This window comes from Lagenorhynchus albirostris, chromosome 15, assembly GCF_949774975.1.
Source record: "Lagenorhynchus albirostris chromosome 15, mLagAlb1.1, whole genome shotgun sequence".
In the NCBI taxonomy this organism is placed as follows: domain Eukaryota; kingdom Metazoa; phylum Chordata; class Mammalia; order Artiodactyla; family Delphinidae; genus Lagenorhynchus; species Lagenorhynchus albirostris.
This window is the reverse complement of record NC_083109.1, coordinates 74,415,163-74,436,026: the sequence shown is the minus strand read 5'-3', so window position 1 is coordinate 74,436,026 and position 20,864 is coordinate 74,415,163. Positions and strand designations below refer to the sequence as shown.

The 20,864-nt window shown below is 45.1% G+C and overlaps 1 protein-coding gene across 1 annotated transcript in view; it reads left to right on the top strand.

The window, feature by feature from the left end:
* Positions 1-20,864, top strand: part of GALNT17 (polypeptide N-acetylgalactosaminyltransferase 17) — a 447,370-nt gene that overhangs the window by 350,490 nt on the left and 76,016 nt on the right. Inside the window, exon 6 of the mRNA XM_060122908.1 lies at positions 5,068-5,185. Coding sequence (XP_059978891.1) covers positions 5,068-5,185 — 118 coding nt within the window. The remainder of the gene's footprint in view (positions 1-5,067; positions 5,186-20,864) is intronic.

Here is a 20,864-nt window from a genome sequence, read left to right as displayed (position 1 = left end):
TGGAACCGTCGTGTATGTTGCCTGCATTCTCTGGAACAGCAACAATAAAAGCGATTATTTTTAATTTCCATTCTTCTCCTCCGTAATGGAGCTATTAGACTTTGGCAGATCCCTTAATATGATTATCCTTTTTGAATGATTTCGAACTGAAATGTTTGTGCTGATGGTGGTAATCGCAGTGGAGTTTGAAGAACGAGGCTGTAGGCTCACGCTCCAGGAGCTCGTGACCCCGAAGTACCATCAGCTGTGGTTTGATGGGCAGGTGAGGATGAAACCTTGGAGGGGAAGTGGGGCCCCGGTGGGCTCTTGGTTCTGCCTGTAAGGACGGGTCTGGCTAACCACGCCACCAGTGCAGTGGGTCCCAGATAGGGCCAGGTGGAGGCTTTCTGTTGGAGACCTGCTTCTCCCGAGCAGTGCGGACAGCTGTCCATCATCAGTCCAGAATTCAGAGCAGTCATCCACTGAGCTCACCAGCAACCCTCGCTGGCCCAGCCAGGGGTGAGGATACGCCTGCCAGGGGTGAGGATACGCCTGCCAGGGGTGAGGATACGCCTTTTAATTATTTAGTCTCCACGTCGACCAGGGATACATCAGTCACCTGCTTGAACCTTGCCCCGCTCCCAGCACAGTGGGGCAGCCTCGGAGCCCTGCTGTTTGCAAGACTGGGTTCTTGACTTAGCAGGGAAGCCGTCTCCTCGGGGCTGGTCTCCCAGGCTGCTTCCAGCCCCTCCTCTGCACCATCCCTGTCAAGCTTGGCCTCATTAGAGTGCCAAGATGGGTACCAGCGCCCAGGCACCCTCTTGACACGGTGGCAGGTGTTTGACTGTGGCCTTTAGGGGACCTTTCCACATGCCACCAACAGCAGTAATGATCACATGCTCATTCCACATCTTCGTTGCGTGAGGACCAGCCACCTGCCCTTGATCTTTGGGTTCTGACAGCCCGCCAGGATGCAGACAGCAGCCTGCTTGTCTGCGACCTCTTTGTGGGGCCTCGTGACAGCTGGGTGGCTGTTGTGGCCTAACTTCAATGAGGAGGCACTAGGGGACCTCACCGTCCTGTCGTGGGGAACCCTAGGGCTTCTGCTGTGGGACCTGCTGGAATACGCTGAATACAGCTGTGAGCAGCAGGTAGAGGACCCAGGGTGACTCATACTGTGAATCCATCTCTCCTCGCCACCGCAACCAAACGATACCATCCGGATAAAGCCAGTTACATGAAGAGATCAGGCTGCGTGATGGCGAAAGATGTTTCCTAAAGGGCGATCTGAGAGGTATCGGGAAGGAAGAAGCGGCCTGTGTCCTTGACAGTGAAAGTCCTGTGCTTTGAATCCTTCCCTCCTTCTCTCCCTCTCCTTCCCTCCTTCTTTGTTCATCCCTCCCTCCCTCCCCTAGCGACCGCACACTGTCCTGCTGCCCTTGGCTTCTGGTTCAGGTCAGCTAGTTTGTCCCTGGGGCATCACGGGGCCCTTCCCCACCAGGGGCGGTCACCAGATCTGTTACGCTCATTCATTCATTCAATAGTATCTAGCTCTGTGTCAGCAAGGCACTCACTCCTGGGAATACAACGAGAACTTAGGGGGATAACTTCTCTGCTCTTGGAGACCTGGCAGTTCAAGAGGGAGATGGCTCTACAGGCTGCTTCTGCTGGTACAAACACAAATTCCTAAGTCCCGTCTCTGTAAGTCTGGTTCCATGGTCTGGGCTGCACCCAGGAATCTGCATTTTCTAAGGAGCCCTCTGGGTGATGCTGGTGTAGGTGGATCCTGAACCAATCTCAGAGAAACATGCTTTTCAGCCATGGGGCTGTGCCCAGAGCCACCCCTTCGAGAGTGTTTGTTGACAGCTGTGCCCTGTGATTCTGACTGCCGTGCTTGCCCTCGAGGGGTTAGAAACCACAGCGTCTTAGAGCAGGATCTTAATTACGCATGCGTGTTAACATTGGGAATTTTCAGACCTTGAGTTTAGGGGTTGGAGAGACTATTCTAACATCTCAGAATTTCTTGATGGCTCAGCAATGGCTCTCTAGAAAACTGAGGTGACACCAGCACTGGCTCCTGTTCCCCCTTCTCTGCAGACTCCCGCCCTCCCAGGACCACATGTCCCGTCTCCAAGCACACACGTCGCTGGCATTTCTCCATCACTCGAGTGACCCCGGCTTATAACTCTCCCAGAGTGAATCTTCCCTGAAGTTTGCCTCTTCTGGCTGTGTGATAAAACACGCACCCTCCCCCGGATCATAAGGAGAGGGTGGGGGAGATGGCACGTGTCATAAGAACAGAAACCTGTCTAATACTCACGGGTTAAGTCAAGGAGGACAGATCGGGCTTCCCTGGTGGCACAGTAGTTGGGAATCTGCCTACCAATGCAGGGGACACGGGTTCGAGGCCTGGTCCAGGAGGGTCCCACATGCCCCGGACCAACTGGGCCCATGTGCCACAACTACTGAGCCTGCGCTCTGGAGCCCGTGAGCCACAACTGCTGAGCCTGCTGTACCACAACTACTGAAGCCCGTGTGCCTGGAGCCAGTGCTTCGCAACAAGAGAAACCACCACAATGAGAAGTCTGCGCACCCCAACGAAGGGTAGCCCCCGCTCGCCGCAACTAGAGAAAGCCCACACGCAGCAATGAAGACCCAACGCAGCCAAAAATAAATAAAATTAAAAATAAATAAATAAAACGAGGACAGATCGCAAAGACCCAGGGGGCTCGCACATGACCCAGGGGCAGAGAGCGGAGCCAGGCCTGTCAGCAGATGGGCAGCCGAAGACACCAGGCCGCCCCCCATCCCGTGGTCTCACACCTCCACAGTGCATCTGCCTCCCTCTGCTCAGCCATCCTTGTACAGGGACCACCGGAGCTGCCCCCAGATGGCAGCCTGAGCCCTACAGATGGATGAGACCATCTAGTTCTAGCTCCCAGCACTGTCTCGATCCCAAGTTTCGGGAGAAACATAATCTGATTGACCCCGTTTGGGATCTGTGCTAACTCCTGGTTCAGTTAACTGAGATAAGAGTTGGGTTCACATAGTGCTTTTGCAAGCAAGGGGTCAGCTGCTTCTCTCAGAGGGACCAAAGGCTGCAGGAAATGACTGACGGTGAAGTGGTTGCCGTCCTGGCGTAACTGGTACAGCTGCCCCAGTAGAGGGCAGTGTCCTGTGTCCATAGGTGGGATTGGTGTGAGCTTCCTGGAGAAACGCGGAGGGCAGAGAGGAGCCTTATTTATTGAGCCCCTGCTCTCTGCACTGAGCTCATTGCATATCTTTTCACAGCGAGTTAACTGGGATCCAGGAGGGTCCATTAACGTCACACAACTACACTTTCCCATGGTAGCACCCATGTTCATCAAACTAGGTCCGTTCAACTCTGAACACTCACCTTTCCAGTGAGTCCCACTGCTGCCGCGCCACGTGGGCACCGAGAGGAGTCAAAAATCTGGACGTTAAGGTCAAAGTCAAGCTCAGGATCTGGAGGAGCGGACGAGGATCGAACGTTGAGGTCTACAGTTCAGCTCAGGAGCCTCCCACCGGAGAGCTTCCCGGCGGCCCCAGGGGAGTTTCACGGGGCCTCCCGCATGAGACGTCTGTTTCGCCCGGGAAAGCATCTGAACAGCATTTCTGGCGTTTGGCAGTCTGGGCGTTTGCCGGCTCCTTCACGAAGCCATTTCTGAAGAGTGCAGTGAAGCAGAAAGGCTAAAATGAAGGGCCTTGCAGTTGGCTGGGTCCTGCCCTCTACTCTGTGATTCATGCCAGGTCGCGAGCTCTCCGCGGGCTTCAGCTGGAGAGGTCCTACCTCCTTCACACGACCATGGATGTTTTTAAGTGAGAGAGTGTGTGAAATGTGCTTTGCCTTTATGCTTGAGATGTAGTAATGACTCGATAAATGGCTGCGATAATCATAGTAATAATAATAACTTAGTTGCTTGAACGCAGGAAGTATGTCGTGTGTTTCTTTACCCCCTACGGCACCAGTAAAATGCCTTAGAGGCGGCTTCTTCTCCTCCCCCTCCTTCAAGTGAGATACAATTGACACATAACACTGTGTAAGTTTAAAGTATACAGCATGTTGACTTGATCTCTGTATTGCAATAAGATAACCACCAGTAGCATTAGCTAACGCCCCTAACAGGTCACATAATTGTCGTTTCTTTTTGTGATGAGAATATTTAAGATCTACTCTCTTGGCAACTTTGAAGTATATAAATACTGTATTTTTTTAATATTTTATTTATTTAGGCTGCATGGGGTCATAGTTGTGGCACAGAGGATCTTTTAGTTGTGGCATGGAGGCTCTTAGTTGTGGCATGTATGTGGGATCTAGTTCCCCAAGCCCAGGGCCCCCTGCATTGGGAGTGCGGAGGCTTACCCACTGGACCACCAGGGAAGTCCAGTATTCTTTTTACTTTTTTTAATAAATTTATTTATTTTTGGCTGCGTTGGGTCTTCGTTGCTGCGCACAGGCTTTCTCTAGTCGAGACGAGCGGGGGCTTCTCTTCATTGCAGTGCGCAGGTCTCTCACGGCGGTGGCCTCTCCCGTTGCACAGACTCCAGGCGCACGGGCTTCAGTAGCTGTGGCTCGCGGGCTCCAGAACGCAGCCCCAGCAGTTGTGGCGCACAGGCCCAGCCGCTCCGTGGCATGTGCGATCCTCCGGGACCAGGGGTCAAACCGGTGTGCCCTGCGTGGGCAGGCGGACTCCCAACCACTGCGCCACCAGGGAAACCCCAAGTCCAGTATTCTCAACGATAAGCACAGTGCTGTGCATTAGATCCCCAGAACTTGTTTATCTTCTAACTGCAACTTTAGACCCTTTGACCAACATCTCCCCAATTCCTCCACCCCCCAGCCTCCGGTAACCACCAATCTACTCTCTGTTTCTATGATTTGACTTTTTTAGATTCCACATATAAGAGAGTTCTACAGTATTTGTCTTTCTCTGACTTGTTCCACTCAGCATAACGCCCTCAAGGTCCATCTGTGTTGTTGCAAATGTCAGGATTTCCTTTTCTTGGGGCTGAGTAATATTCGCACGTACGTATCACATGACTGTTGCCTCTTTCTCCCTCCCGCAGAACGCCAGCCATGATTGGCTGCTCGTTTGTGGTCAACAGGAAGTTCTTTGGTGAAATTGGTCTTCTGGACCCTGGGATGGATGTGTATGGAGGAGAAAATATCGAACTTGGAATCAAGGTTTGTGTCATGACATCCTTTCCTCTTAGTCTGTTTGTTTGTGAGTAGAACTGCCTGGTCATTTTTGCTGTGTATTTGAAGCTTCTTTAGCTGGTGAATGACAGAATCATTCATCCCACTTCTGTTCCTAAAGATGTTCCAGCAGGGTTGTCACCCCTTCTCAGACTGGGGGAGACCTGGCCTTCGCCCCTCGAAAGGTTGAACAATTTGTTCATGCCCGGGCGACCCAATCTGGACATTAGCTAGAGAATTTGGTCCCCACTCCCATCCAGTTTCACTCTCTCCTTAAATTTTTCTTAAAATTAAATCATCTCCTTAAATTAGAATTTACATGCTACATATTTTGACAATTCATGTACATCATAGAGTCATAAGATGCCAGAGGAGAGAAGGACCATGTTCTGTGGGACTCTCCCATTTCTCAGAAATGCTTCTAAGGAGGGTAATGGGAGTGGGGAGAGGAAGAAGACACAGAATGGGCCTCTTGCTGGCCCCCCATTCAGATCCGCTCCACTGCTGGATATCTCAGACACTGGGTATTGCTTAAGATTCTGTTTGAAAGATGAAGTTCACCGTAAACAAAAAAGTTGGACAAATTGATGCATTCCAACCTCTTCACTTTAGTGAATGAACCCGAATGAGGGGTGTGGATGGGGGACACCTGGTAACCGCTTAACTGGTACGTCCTCCTCCATACCGCAAAGAGGGGGGTCCTGGGGGATGATGCCCAGCTGGGGTCTCTGTGTCCCCACTGCTCCCTGTCCTGAGCTTGTGCATTCCTGAGCCCCTGGGAAGTAGGCTTGTTGGAAACGACTCAGGACACAACTGTAAGGTTTAAGTTTATTGAATTTCTTCCTCCTTCCACTGCTGGAATCTCCTTGTTCTAGCCAGGCAAGTACCCAGTGCCTAGTGCAAGTACTCCAGTCAAAGCCTGCTCTCTGTGTCAGATTTCACTCGTTATCCCTAACTGCTCAGGACCTTTAAGACACTGCACTGCCCCCTCCTCTACACTTGAGCCCCCTTCGTGGAATGGAAGGCTTCATGTCCTCATGATGTAATGAACGTCCAGGCTGCAGAAGCAAAGAGGATGGTGGAGACCTTCCCTGGATCCTAAAATCACTCCCTTTTGGAGACTGCAGACTCTTGCTGTGTTTTCGGTTCCAGGCTGGGTTCTTTCCTAAGTGGAATTTGCATAAGATTTCTTTGAAAGCCGAGCAATTAAAAAGCCCATGAATATGTTTCCGTAGCTAATATACTTGGCATTTAACCATTGGAAATTTAATTGAAGGAAAAAATTTGGGCCCAGCATATTGAACTTGGCCTGTAACTTCAGTCTCTGCCCTGCTCCCATCTCCTCATCCCTTCTCACGCTGCTCTTTTCCTTAGCTCTCATCTGCTTCTAGCACGCCAGGGAATTGACTTATTTATTATGCGTATTGTGTTTCTCTACCTTTACTAGCTAGATTGCAAGCTTTATGGGGCACAGATCTCTGTGGGGCTCACCTTTGCATCCCAAGCAGGTAGAACCATGCTTAACACATGGCTCAGTAGGGATCTGTTAGATTGATGACTGAATGCCTATGAGGACCCAACATGCGTAGAAGCAGCGACATCATGGAGACACGCCCGATGGTGAAATGGGAGGTGATAACTTGTCCAGGTACTTATTTGTGAAAGGGAGGAGCTGAAGGCAGCCCTGCATTGAGATGGTTAAACTTCTTAAATTTTTTATAAATTTTATGATAGTTTATAAAATTTTATGTATATTTGTATATAATATGTATACAATTATTAAAATTTATAATAATTTATTAATTTTAATAATTTAATACTTTTATTAAGGGAGATTTGAATGTCTCTCTATGCTGTGAGAAGGAACCCAGTGGAGGGTCAGACGTCACCAACAGAGGGGAGAACAGGATGAGGGAGCACTGTCCCTACGGAGGCAGGGGCACAGGTGGAGGGGTTATGGGGACAGGAGGGCCCCCAGCTTTTATTGCAGGGGCAGGCTGCGCTCCGGGGAGAACAGAGGTGGCAACCGCGGAACCCACTGCTAAGACTTGCTAGGATGTTGGTCTTCCCGTGCTTGCAAAGCAAAGGTCTGGGTGCCAGGCTCTGCCAGGCTCCATGTTGATGACAGTGACAGTCCTTCGTGGCTACCCGATCCCTGCAGGAGGGGAGGGGGCTCGTGAGTCTTGGCCCTGCAGCAGCACAGCCTAGTAGAGCACAGCCCCTGTGCCATGAGCTGAGGGCCCGTGAGGTCCGCTCTGCATCTCCATGTGGCAGGCTGGAGCGATGGGGCCCAGAGCCTGCTCTCTGACTTGTCTTCTCTGGGGTAGCTCCGTGTCTGGCTGTTCTCCACGCGTCTTTATGTAAGCATCGGATGGATGGGGCTCGGATCCCACCCTCATGCAATCACTTGCCTCTTATCCCGGGCACGTCCGGCATCCACGCTAGACATTTGGGAATGTTTATGCCTCTTACTTCCCATAGACCGTGTCATCCCATGACCTACGAGCTGACTCTCCACAGAAGCTTTGGTTTTCTGCTGATTCTCAAAGCAGGAATTGACTGCTGTTGGTACCCTAAGGGCCAAGGCCTGGGTCCAGGGTCCACGTAGCCACCATCTACACAGTAGTCTGTGTTCTTAAGGTGTGGTCCCTGACCAGCGCGTCCACGTCACCTGGCCCTTGTTACAAATGCAGGTTCTCGGGCCCCATCCTACCCTTACTAACACTCTGGGGTGGTGTCCAGCAACCTGTGTTTTAATAAGCCTTCCAGATGATTCTGTTACACACCCAAGTTTCAGAGCCCCTGATGTACACCCGACCTTAGCCGGCTTCCTGGCAAACACGTATCTATTCTCAGAAACGAGCCCGGGTGAGAGTCCACATGCTTCAAGGCCCACCTTGAAAAATACATTATTAAGAAAGCCATCCCTGCTGCTTGAAAAAACTCAGAGCTTATGTAATATGTGTACACATACATACACATATATAATTATATAAAGTGTACACACATACATTATATAAATTAACCTATAATAACCTGTAAGAAATGACATAAAATTCTATGCTTTAGTTAAGTGGGGAAATTTTAATATGAGACCACATCTTTGTAATTTCTTTGACTAAGAAATAGGTCCATCTGTGATCTATTCTCTAACATTTTTCATTACTTTTTAATTCCATCCTCAGTAATTAAAGAACAGGAAGAATAGACAGTCTCACTGTGGTTCAGGGAAATAAAAACAGTAGGGTTTACTCTAGGGCTATTGTTTGTATGAAAGGCAAGCTTGCCTGTGACCAAAACAGTTGATACAGTGGAGGGAAAAAAAAAGCTTTCCAGGGCTGAGAAAATAAATGAGATCAGAAATTGAAAGGTTTCATCTTGTTCTGAGTAACATTAATCAGAAACCATTAACGAGGCATGTTATAGTAACATGTGTAAATGGTAAGAGGAAAAAAAATTCTCCGAGGAGAAAAGACCAGATAGATTACTTTTAAGTGGTATAAAATCAGATGGCTTCAGGTTTCTCCAATATATCCGTCTGCTTTGGGAAGAAGAGGCACTGTCTTATTCTGAGCTCTCATATAAGAGCGTGACATACACCACTACGGAATCCTGTCTGGCAGCTAATCTGAAAGGAAGGCGATAGAAAGATGCTGTCAGATCCTCAAGCCACCAGAAAAGGTCTTAGCTCACCATGAATCTCAAGAACTGAATAAAAGGCAGAATTCCTGTGTGTGTACATTGTTGTTGAAAATATTGTCGAGACCAGCATTTGAAGGACTGCCTCCTTCAAAGGGCTTAGAAATTATGGGCTGTCTGGGGTGGCCTAAGTCCCAGGGCTCCAGATGAACATGGAATCTCCCTCTCCCACTCTTTGCCCCATCTCTTGTTCTTTTTTTTTCTTTTTTTTTTTCTTTTTTTTTTTTGCTCCCGATCTTGGGTCTTGTCTCTGACAAGCTGGTGGTATAATTCAGTGTAAGTCCAAAGGCCTCATAATCAGGGGGGCTGATGGCATATACAGTCCTGATCTGACTCTGAAAGTTCAAGAATCAGGAGTACTGATGTCTGAGAGTGAAGATGGATAACTCAGCCCAAGTAGAAACATGAAACAGCTCTGACAAGTGCTGTTGACTGATGCTCTGATCCCCACCCCAGCCACTCCTCTGTCCATGGGCTTTGGGACTCATCACCCAGCATCCATTTTAACCATGAAGGCTCCTCCCTGCCCTCTATCAGACCCTTGACATCAAAATCCCCAATGTCCAGAAGCCTCTTGTGCCCTTTGTCTTCCATTTGGAACTCTTGGGCTTAAGTCTGCTCTATCTATTGGATGTTGTGATTTGGATAATGGTCACTCCTGGAGGTGACCAAACCATCAGTTCTGTCTCGTTTTCCTAATCCTTAGACTGTATGAGTCTTTGGTTCTTCCTTCCCTATTGGCGTTGGTCATCTCTGGCTATGGAAAGGTCTTCATAGCGCAGGGTTAGAGTATATACCTGTGATAAAATTCAGAGTGAAAGTCCCTGGTCTCGTGTAGATAGAATAGGCTTTGGGATTTCACCGACTGGTCTTTAATCTGGTTGCATCTATTTCAGGTGGCCAACAGTTCAGATGAATGCTTCTGGATATAACGGGGAGCCTTCTCTGCTCTAGCAGACGCTTTTGCTAGGGAGACCACAGTAGACAGACACGGTCCCTATCTCCATGAAGTTTATAGTCAGGCAGAAAAACCATTCATTTAATAAGTAATTACCAATGGGATGAGTGTGAAAAGATAGGACAAGGGGAGAATAGAGGAGAAGATAACAGGGGAATATATGCTACTCTAGGGAGTTGGGAAGCGCCTCCCTAAGGAGACGATGTTGAAGACTTGAAAAATATGTTGAATTTAGATAGGCCAAGAAGGTGTGGAAGTGGAGTGTAAGAGTAAAAGAATATTCCAGGCAGTTTTGGTTGTATGAGATGATTAAGTTGTAGAGATCTGTTAGACAGCATAGTACTTATAGTCAACAATGCATTGCATACTTAAAATGTTGCTAAGACGGTAGATCTTATGTTATGTTCTTTTCAAAACAGGTTTGTTTGTTTATCTATTGAGATATAATTGACGTACATCACTGTGTAAGTTTAAGGTGCACAGTAATAATAAGTAAAGAGTGGAGGAGGAAACGTTTGGAAGTGATGTGTATGTTTATAGCATAGATTGTGGTGATGGTTTCCCAGGGGTATACTTATCTCCAAACTCATCAAGTCGTATACATTAAATATGTACAGCTTTTTAATGTCAATCATGCCTCAATAGACTGGTCTTAAAAAGAAAAAGGATATTTCAGGCAGAGAGAAAATCATGTGCAAACGTTTGGAATTCTGGGAAGGAAATATATTCTGGGAACTGCGAGGCGTTCCAGGTGGCTGGAGCAGGTAAAGGGAGAGGGAAATATGTTAGATGTAGTGGCAGCAATCTAGTGGTGTTAGATTATGCAAGACTTGTAAACAAGAATTTGGCTTTCTCTTAAGGACCACTGTGGACATTTTGAAAGAAAAAAAAAAGACATATGCGATATAAGAGACATATATCTGTGTGTGTGTGTGTATCTACACATAGTCCCATGTTTTACCCATAACCCAGATCCTCTGGAGGCATCTAAGGGGAGCAAGGTTATCAGAATTTTTTTTTTTTAATAAGAGGACCATTATGACTGCCGTGTGGAGAATGGATGATAAAGCTGGATGGACTCAGAGGAGGGGCAGTGAGAGAGCCTGGACTATGGTTGGGGCAGTGGGAGAGAAATGGACAAATTCAGAAGGCAGAATAGACAGGATCTGAGGATTGAGTGTACAGAGGGGATGAAGGGAAGCAGGCGTCAAGGCTGACTCTCAAGTCACTAGCTTGAACAATTGGGAGTTGCTGTTCTCTGAGATGAGAAGCACCGTTGGAGGATGCCTGGGAGAAGGCAGAAGATGATGCTTTCTGTTTGAGATGTGGTCAGTCTGAAGTTCCTGACACTGCCGAGTTCATCCAGTAGGCAGTTGGTTGTGTGGAGATGAAGCTAAGGGTAGAGGACAAAGCTTGAGATAGACTTGAGCATCTTTGGTACCTAGATCATATTTGAAGTTGCCAGACGCAACAGGTTGCATAGAGAAATGAGAAGAGGGGATAAGACAGAAGTCCAGAAAAAAAGCAACATTTAAGGTGTGGAAGGAGTGGCTGGAAAGGAAACTGAGAAGAAGGGACCCGGAATAAGAGAAAAACCAAGAGAGAGTGGATTTGAGAAGAATGTGTATACATACCCAAAGCAGGCATGGAGAGGAAGGGATGGATCTGGGCACCATTCAGGAGACATGATGAACAGGAGCTGGTGGATGATTGAACATGAGGAATGAATGAGAGGGGAGTGTGGGGTAGCTCCCTGGTTTCTGAGCAACCGGGTGGATTCACTTAGAGAACACTGGCAGAGAAGAAGGTCTGTAGGTGGGAATTCGAGCAGTTCCATTTTAGAAACATTGAGTTTGAGGAGTAACAGTCCTCTGTGAGCTGGCAGTGAGATGTTGAGGGAACACAGGCATAGGACGGGGTCCCAACCAAGAGCAGGAATTGGGACGAGGTTCCAGGAGAAGTATGGGGTGTTCACCGTGCCACCCTGGGCTCCACTGGACAGTGGGGCTCAGGGTTTAGGCTGACTTATCTCTAAAGTGTATTGCCATCCTCTTAAATAAGAAAAGCTGAAAAAACACACATATGCATATACACACCCCGCCCCCCAAACAAGCCTTACTCGAGACTTTCCCAAGGATGGCCAGCAACATCATGTCAGTTTGTAGAATAAAATGGTTTCCATAGAGTTTCTAAAATCTTTAATGATAATTTTGTACTGGCTGGGAATTCCACCCCAAGTGGATGAAGGGATTAGACGATACTGCCTCTTGTTACTTTTTTTTTCCCTCAAAACAAATTGGAGAATGAAGAATTGTCATTACATTTTATGTTAACTTCTTTTATTTTTATTCAACATTTTATTATGGAAAAGTTGAAACATACACAAAAATAGAACAGTCTAATGAATCCAAATGTACAAATCATTCAGCTTCAACAAATAGCAACATTTTGCTGTGTGTTTTTCAGTTGCCGCCTCTCAGCTTTTAAAAAGCAAATCCCTAGACATCATATCCTTCTGCCTATAAAAACTCTAGAGTGCATTTCTAATATATAAAGACTTTTCTAAAGCGTAGGCTCGAAGTAAATTTACACATAGTAAAATCCATTACCAGTTCATGTTTCTCAAAAATATTTCTCAAAATTCTGTGAGATTTTCTCAGCAATGAAAACAACAACAAATGCGATTTGTAGACCTTTCCAAACAAGGTCTACAAATTGCATTTGGTTGATATGCCTCTTTTGAGTTTTTTTAATTTTTAATTGAAATAGAGTTGATTTACAATATTGTGTTAGTTTCATGTGTATAGCAAAGTGATCCAGTTATATATAATTTCAGGTTCTTTTCCATTATAGGTTATTACAAGATATTGAATAGAGTTCCCTGTGCTATACAGTAAATCCTTGGTGTTTATCTGTAATATATAGTGGTGTGTGTCTGTTAATCCCATACTCCTAATTCATCCCTCCCCACCCAGATTCCTCTTAAGTATCTTTTAATCTAAACATTTCCCCTCACCTTTATTATTCTCGCGTCATTCATTTAGTGAAGACGCCAAACCATCTGTCTTGTAAAATTTTGCACAATCTGGACTTGATGGATTGATTCCACTTAATGTCTTCAACATGTTCCTCTAATCTCCATTTTCTCTAAGCCGTATTAGGTCTAGAAGGTCGATTAGATTCAGTTTCCTTCTTTCTAGCCCTTCCTTCTTTCCCACAAGAACACTTTAGGTGATGCCGTAGGTGATGCTGTAAACTTCCTATCACATCAAATTAGGAGATGCATACCATCTGGTGGTCTGGATTTTAGTGATGTTAAGATTCAACAGTAGGTCCATGTGTTTTCAGACTGATTTATCCATTATAAAATTCCCCACTCAACCTTTCACCTAATGGTTTTAGCAGCCACTGATGATCATTGCCCAGATCCATTGTTTCATTAGGACTTACGAAATGGTGATTTTTTAATTTTACCTTCATCCTGCGCCTCTAAGCCGTAATTCTACTAAAAACGAACTTAACCTCATCAACTATTTGGATACTCTGAAATATAGTTGAAATAGGAAAGGCCGGATAAATGCTTGATTCTTTCCTTTTATTTAAACAGTTTTAGAATATTGATTTGATGCCATAGCAACCTCCAAAGGTGACCAATAGGCTCTTTTCCAGTAGTGTTATTTTTTTTAAATATATTGGAGAACGGACTTGAGGACACGGGGAGGGGGAAGGGTAAGCTGTGACAAAGTGAGAGAGTGGCATGGACATATACACACTACCAAACGTAAGGTAGATAGCTAGTGGGAAGCAGCCGCATAGCACAGGGAGATCAGCTCGGTGCTTTGTGACCACCTAGAGGGGTGGGATAGGGAGGGTGGGAGGGAGACTCAAGAGGGAAGAGATAGGGGGACATATGTATATGTATACGTATAGCTGACTCACTCTGTTATAAAGCAGAAACTAACACACCATTGTAAAGCAATTATACTCCAATAAAGATGTTAAAAAATATATATATTTTTTTTATGTTTCTAAATCCATTCCAGTCATGATTCATTTTTGGCCCATTCTGTATGTGTTTTTATTAAAGTCCTATTTAATACAGTAAAATGCAGATTTTCAGTCTTCAGTCTAATGGGTTTCACAGTTACATACATCCCGATAATCACCTCCCCAAACATGATATTGAACATTTCCTTTGCCTGAGAAAGTCCCTCGTTGCCACTTTCCTATCTTTTCTCTCCTCCCCTACACCACCCGCTCCAGGCAACCATTTTCTGATTTTTATCACCATAGGTTAGTTGTGTCTGTTCTAGAACTTCCCATAAATGGAATCAAACCTTATATACTCTAAGCTTTTACCTAATGAATGTTTTTGAGATTCCTCCATGTTGTTTTTATTTCTGAGAAGTACTCCATTGTGTGAAAATATGATCATTTGTATATTCAGTGTTTTGCTCAAGGATAGTTGGGTTCTTTCCAATTTAGGACTGTTATGAACATACAAGTTAAAATCTTTTTTGGACATATGTTTAGATTTTATTGGGTAAGTACATAAGAATTTAATAGCTAGAATGTAGTGAAGATGCATGTTTCACTTTTTAAGAAATGGTCAAACAAGTGTCTAAAGTGTTTGTACCATTTTCCCCTCATGCCACCATTATATGAGAGGTCCAGGTGTCCACATCTTTGCCAGTATTTGGTATTGTCAGTATTCATTTTAACGAATCCAGTAGGTTTAAAGTGGTACCTCGGTGTGGTTTCCATTTACATTTCCTTGATAGCTGATGATGTTGAATATCTCTTGTGCCTATGGGTAATTTGCACATCTTCTTTTGCCCATTTTTAACCATTGTGTTGTTTATTTTTATTGTTTATTTGTAGGGATTCATTATACGTGTTCTGGGTATGATCTTTCTTTCAGATATACATACTGCGAATATTTTTCTCTAGTCTATGGCTTGTTTATTCATTTTCCACTATATTTTCTTCTAGAAGCTTTATGGTTCTAGCTTTTACCTTTGGGTCTGTGATCCATACAGCCCTGAAGAAAACAAAAGAGAATATCTTGAGGTAGGCAATACTTTTTGGACTGGGTACAAACAACATTAACAGTTTTTTAACAAAGTGATCAATTGGATTTAATCAAAATTTAAAATTTCAGCTCATCAAAGCATAACCTTTAAAAATGTATAGGCAAGCCACACACTGGGAGAAGTATATCTGACAAAGGAATCTTATCCAGATTATATACAACACAACCTAAAAGTCAAGACTAAAAAATGGCAAAACACCTGAACAGCCACTTCGCAGAGCTTCCTTGCTTTCTGGCCCAAGAGGTTCCAGACTTGTCCCGTATATTTTATGTCTCAAACCTGGAATCAGCCATTACTCTAAGGATCCCCAATTCCTTCTAGTGGGAAATTAGAGACCAGAGTCTTGTCAGTGAAGGTGCTCACTGCTACTGGATTGTTATCTTGTCTGAGACTTTTCAAAAAAGCTGGACAATACTGACTTTTTTAGAAAGAGAAATGTAAGTCATTCTTTCATACGAATATTTCCAATTCAAATTTGTGATTACAGGATTTTTACTTCTTTGATTTTATACTTATCTTTCACTGAAAGCCTTATTATAATATACATAGAATGTCATATTCTTATTGACATAATTTCTTATTTGCTTTATTCTACTGTATATATTATATATGTATGTATATATATTCAAAATAAGAATGCCAGCTAACAAGTTGACTGAATGAAACTCAGTGTTTCTTTATGGTTTATTTTGTTCTTAGAATGTATTCCACTAGTCATGTGTGGTCAATGCTCTGTGTTTTAAAGGTATTTGAAATCATTTTTCTCTCTGTGGTTATGCCACCTCCTTGATATAGGATGTTAGAGCCAAATGACAATGAACAACAAAATTTACTTTTCTAAAAAATTTTGCTGAGGTTACAAGTCAGTTGACAACTTATTTGACCTGAAGTTTCGGCTATTTTTTAAGATTTTTTTTTGTTTTTTTTGTTTTTTGTGGTACGCAGCCCTCTCACTGCTGTGGCCTCCCCCGTTGTGGAGCACAGGCTCCAGACGTGCAGGCTCAGCGGCCATGGCTCACGGGCCCAGCCGCTCCATGGCATGTGGGATCTTCCCGGACCGGGGCACGAACCCGTGTCCCCTGCATCAGCAAGCGGACTCTCAACCACTGCACCACCAGGGAAGCCCAAGACTATGTGTTTTAAGAGCAGTTTTAGGTTCACAGCAAAATTGACAGCACAGTAGAGAGATTTCCCCACAGATACACAGCCTCTCCCATGATAACATCCCTGACCAGAGTGGTACACGTGTTACAGTAGACGAACCTACACTGACACATCCTAATCACCCAAAGTCCATAGTTTACATTATGTTTCATTCTTGCTGTTGTACATTTTACGGGTTTGGGCAGTGACAGGTATCCATCCTTGTAGTGTCATACACAGTACTTTCACTGCCCTAAAATTTTACTGTGTTCCACCTATTCATCCCTCCCACCCACCCCCAGCCCCTGACAACCACTGATCTTTACTGTCTCCATAGCTTTGCATCTTCTAACATGTCTATTTGTAATTGTACAGTATGTAGCCTTTTCAGATTGGCTTCGCTCACGTAGTAATTTGCATTTAAAGTTCCCCCATGTCTTTTCATGACTTGATTGCCCATTTCTTTTTAGTGCTGAATAATATTCCGTGGTTTGGATGTACCACAGTTGACTTATCCATTCCTCTACTAAAGGATATCTTGATTGCTTCCAAGATTTGGAAATTATGAATAAAACTGCTATACGTGCCTGTGTGTAATTTGGGCAACACTGTATAATCATAGCAGTGTGGGCCAAGCCCTCTGTTTTTAGGCTGATTTCTACCCAGCACGCTCTCAGGTTTTTGGTTCTGTGATGTCCAGCAACCCACACTGCCAGAGGAGCTGCAAGTCTGGACTGCTGCTTCACGTGGATTCATATTGGGTATAAATCTGTCCCAGCCCACCTTCGCTGTGGCTGAGCTCATGTGTCTGATTCACCGGGGGCTCTAGGATTGTTATTGTTGTTAGAGTATTGGAAAAAAAAATTCAAGAACTGCCAAGCATAAAAAAAAATACTCCTCCCTCCCCCTCCCCTGCAAAAAAGCATCATATTGATTGTCAGAGCTAAATTAAATCATTGCATACCAAAGCTAAACCAGGGACTTTGCTGGTGGCGCAGTGGTTAAGACGCTACGCTCCCAATGCAGGGGGCCCGGGTTCGATCCCTGGTCAGGGAACTAGATCCCACACGCCTGCCACAACTAAGAGTTCGCATGCCACAACTAAGGAGCTGGCAAGCCGCAACTAAGGAACACACCTGCCACAACTAAGAGCCGGCACAACCGTAAATAAATAAATAAACAAAGCTAAACCACAGAGGAAAAATTACCCATATAGGGGTAAAGACAGGACCCCAAAAATTCTGAAAGTGGGCAGAGAACGTCAAGAAACACCTACACCATCATCAATAAGTAGAGGGACACCAGGGAGAAGAGAAGGGAGGCCCTGGTGAGAAGAACCCACAGGCTTGACCTTCTCTATAACCTTCACTGTTGCAGTACTTTTTTGCACCACAGTTAGTCTATATTTCAGTTAGTCTGTACTCGGTGCTTAAGAAGAAATTCGGGCATTTCCCACAAATGCCATGACGTTTAAATGGGAGAGAGAAACACTTAATAATATCTGCTGTTGGTTGGCACTAACATTGGGCCAGACACTGTGCCCATAGGCACTTTACAAACATTAGGTTATTCAGTCCCCATGAGAATCCTGTGAATTAGTCATTATCGATGCCATTTTACGGATGACACTGGGATTGTTAGGAGGCAAGCAATTTGTCCAAGATCTTACAGCTGATAAATGGAAGAGCCAGAAGTCAACCCCAATTTGTCTGACTCTAAAGCTCTCTGAGGTTTTCGCTCACCTATTGCTTAGAATATTTATTCATCCAGAGCACTGCATCCCTCCACCCTGTGAATGGAGGTGACAACACTGCTGATTACGTAATGATGTCATCATATAGTAGGTGCTCAAGATGTTGGTTGTCTATAATACATATCATAAAGTACTTCCATTTGCAATAGATTCAGTGCTCATAATTCCTGTGTAGACACCCAGATAGATACGAAGCCCATCCACCTCTATCATGTAATACACTATCTCATATATAGAGAACTGTACTTATGCAATAAACAAAAACGTGTTTGAAACAGCATGAAATTGGATTTCCTCATCCATAAATTGTGTGATATTTATGTGTAAGTTATAGTTTGAGAACCGGAACCGCGATGTTGATATTTTTATAAATGGTGTCTAATGGATTTCTATTAAGGGGAGATATATTTGCCTTGCTGAAATGTATTATCATAATAGCCAAGCCATCTACTCTACCACTGGAAAATATTGTGGTGTTCCATCTGGAATTTCACTTGCCTGCTCCCAGACTGCCAGATCTATTGTCAATTACTGTAGGCATCTGTGAGTTATTTATAGGAAGCATTCATCTATTTTTACAACTCTGAAACGTCTGTCACTCTCATTCATCTCCCTGGGAATAAAGCAGTAATTTGATTCTCTATAAATGTGAACCTGAATTTACACCATCCTCTCCAGTTAAGACTGTAGTGATGTGGGTGGTCTATAGCTCTGGGTTTCTGGGGCAGGAGACTGGAAGGTAGCATCCTTGCCTGGTGTGTTTGTTGCCATTTTCTACTATTTCTACATGAAAGGGGGTGGGAATCAACCTGTCCCTCTTCTACAATATTTAGGGCATCATTGTCTCGTTCCCTGTACCACGTAGGCTTGTGGAATGCCATGCCACAAAGAACAGCCACCAGGATCCTGAGCCACTGCATTCAGCCCAGGATCCAGTAGTGGGGTGGATGTCTGCAAACATGGGCCTTGGGCACTGCGATGTGCTCAGCTTTCAGGAAAACTGCCACTGCAAAGTTTTTAGGGCTTCAACAGGAAAGTAGTTGAATGTCTGGGGGCCTCTCAGATATTTGCTGTCGTGCAGAGAGCCAGTCGGACAAACCCAGGTTATCCATCCTTGGCATCCCATCTGTTGGCCCATTGAAGGAGAGCTTGCCTGAGAAACGTCAGTGTTTTATCCCCTCTTCCCTTGCTAAGGTGCCAAGGAGGGAGCCATCCTTAGTCAGCTGCCTGGGGTCCCATGGAACCAAGGCTGTTTGGGCCTAGAAATCTGATGCTTCCAGGGTCAGGGAAGTGGGCAGTGGGAAGAGAGCTTGAATAATCACTAAAATGAGAACATAAGGGGCATGAGGAGGAATCGGGGCTGGAGTGTGTGGCCAGAGGATTGGAGAGCTGGGAAGACCAGAGGGAGAAATGATGGACCGGGCAAGCAATGTGGAGAGAAATCCTGGAGGAGTACCGGAGACAGGTGGGTTCCAGTGCCCTGGGCTGGCTCCCAACGCATTCTGCAGCAGGATGCTTGCATGGGCTGGCTGCACTGAAAGGCCCTCAGAATAGGGCAACCCTTCACTCAGCTGCAGTCCCCACTGAGGGAGCCGGGTTCAAGCATGAAAGCACCTCTGACATCTCTTTATCATGTTCTGAAAATGGAAAGTTTGTGCCGGAGACTCTTCCCAGATGGAACCATTTGTCCTTAAAGATCATTTCCTAAGTATTACATACCAGCCTAGCTCAGCAAGGAAACTCTTTGTTTATGCTAATGGCCTTTATTTTTGTGGAAGCTCTTATTTAAGCCAGTTAGTTTTGGGGAAAGAAGTCTAAGTGGACATATGGTGAGTGGATTTGCCGAAGGTTACCCTCAGCTTTGAAGCCACCATTCGTCCACGTGCAAAATGCCATGTAGGGGCACATCTTCCAGGGACAGCCACGCATAGCCACTGTCTGCTTCACCGAGCATGAAACGGCACCTCGTTTGACTATTTTGTAATTAATCCCCTCCCCGCTTTGGAAAATCGAAAAGGGAAATATATTGTGCATTTGACAACGCCATAAATTTTAAAGTACTCAGGCTTAGAAATACATCTATATGTTTCCTCTATGCGACAGAAATGGGAGGCATTAAAACCTCACATATGTTTTCTGACTGGCATTTAGAGTCTTTTAACCTTTTGGTGACACATTCAAATTCCACTCCTCCTACAAGAACAACCATGTAGGATATTACAAAGGTCCATTCTATTGATGCAAAGAGGCCAAAAGAATGTGCAGATTTCAGTGAAAGCTTATCATTTTCTTTTAAAAATGTTTTTTACCTCCCCTGATGCTCATACCAAGTTCTCCTGTTTTGCTCACCCAGAAAATCAGCCAGTCCTTTGGGCTTAGAATGGTTATGGCAAATTTGGGGCTCTTTTTTGGAAAGTTATCAAAGATAAATTAGTCCAGAGGCAAGATGCTCAGTCTTCTTAAAGAACTGGCAGCTATGACAAACTCTAGTAAAGCTGTTAAGAAGAGATCTGTATCCAGGCAGGAAAGTGGGAGGCACAACTTCTTAAGATCCAGATGATGGAAGAGTTGGATGGGCTTGAGGGAGTTGGTTGATGTTCCAGTTCTATTTGCATAGAAAATAGCCCCAGGGAATTCCCTGGTGGTTCAGTGGTTAGGACTCCACTGCAGGGGGGCCGGGTTCAATCCCTGGTCGAGGAACTAAGAGCCCGCAAGCCATGTGGCACAGCCAAAAAAAAAAGAAAGTAGCCCCAAAATGAGCGGATTAAAATAGTAAATAGTAGCCATCATTTCATCATCTGTCCTGTGAGTGGGGAATTCAGACAGGGCACAACGTGTTGTGAGACGAATTATGCCCCCCTTCCCCAAGAGATGTTGAAGTCCTAACTTCCGGTACCTGGGATTGTGGCCTTGTTTGGAAATAAGGTCTCTGCAGATGTAATCAAGGTAAAATGAGGTCATTAGGGCCGGCCCTCATCCGGTATGACCGGTGTTCTGCTGAGAAGAGGCGAAGACACAGAC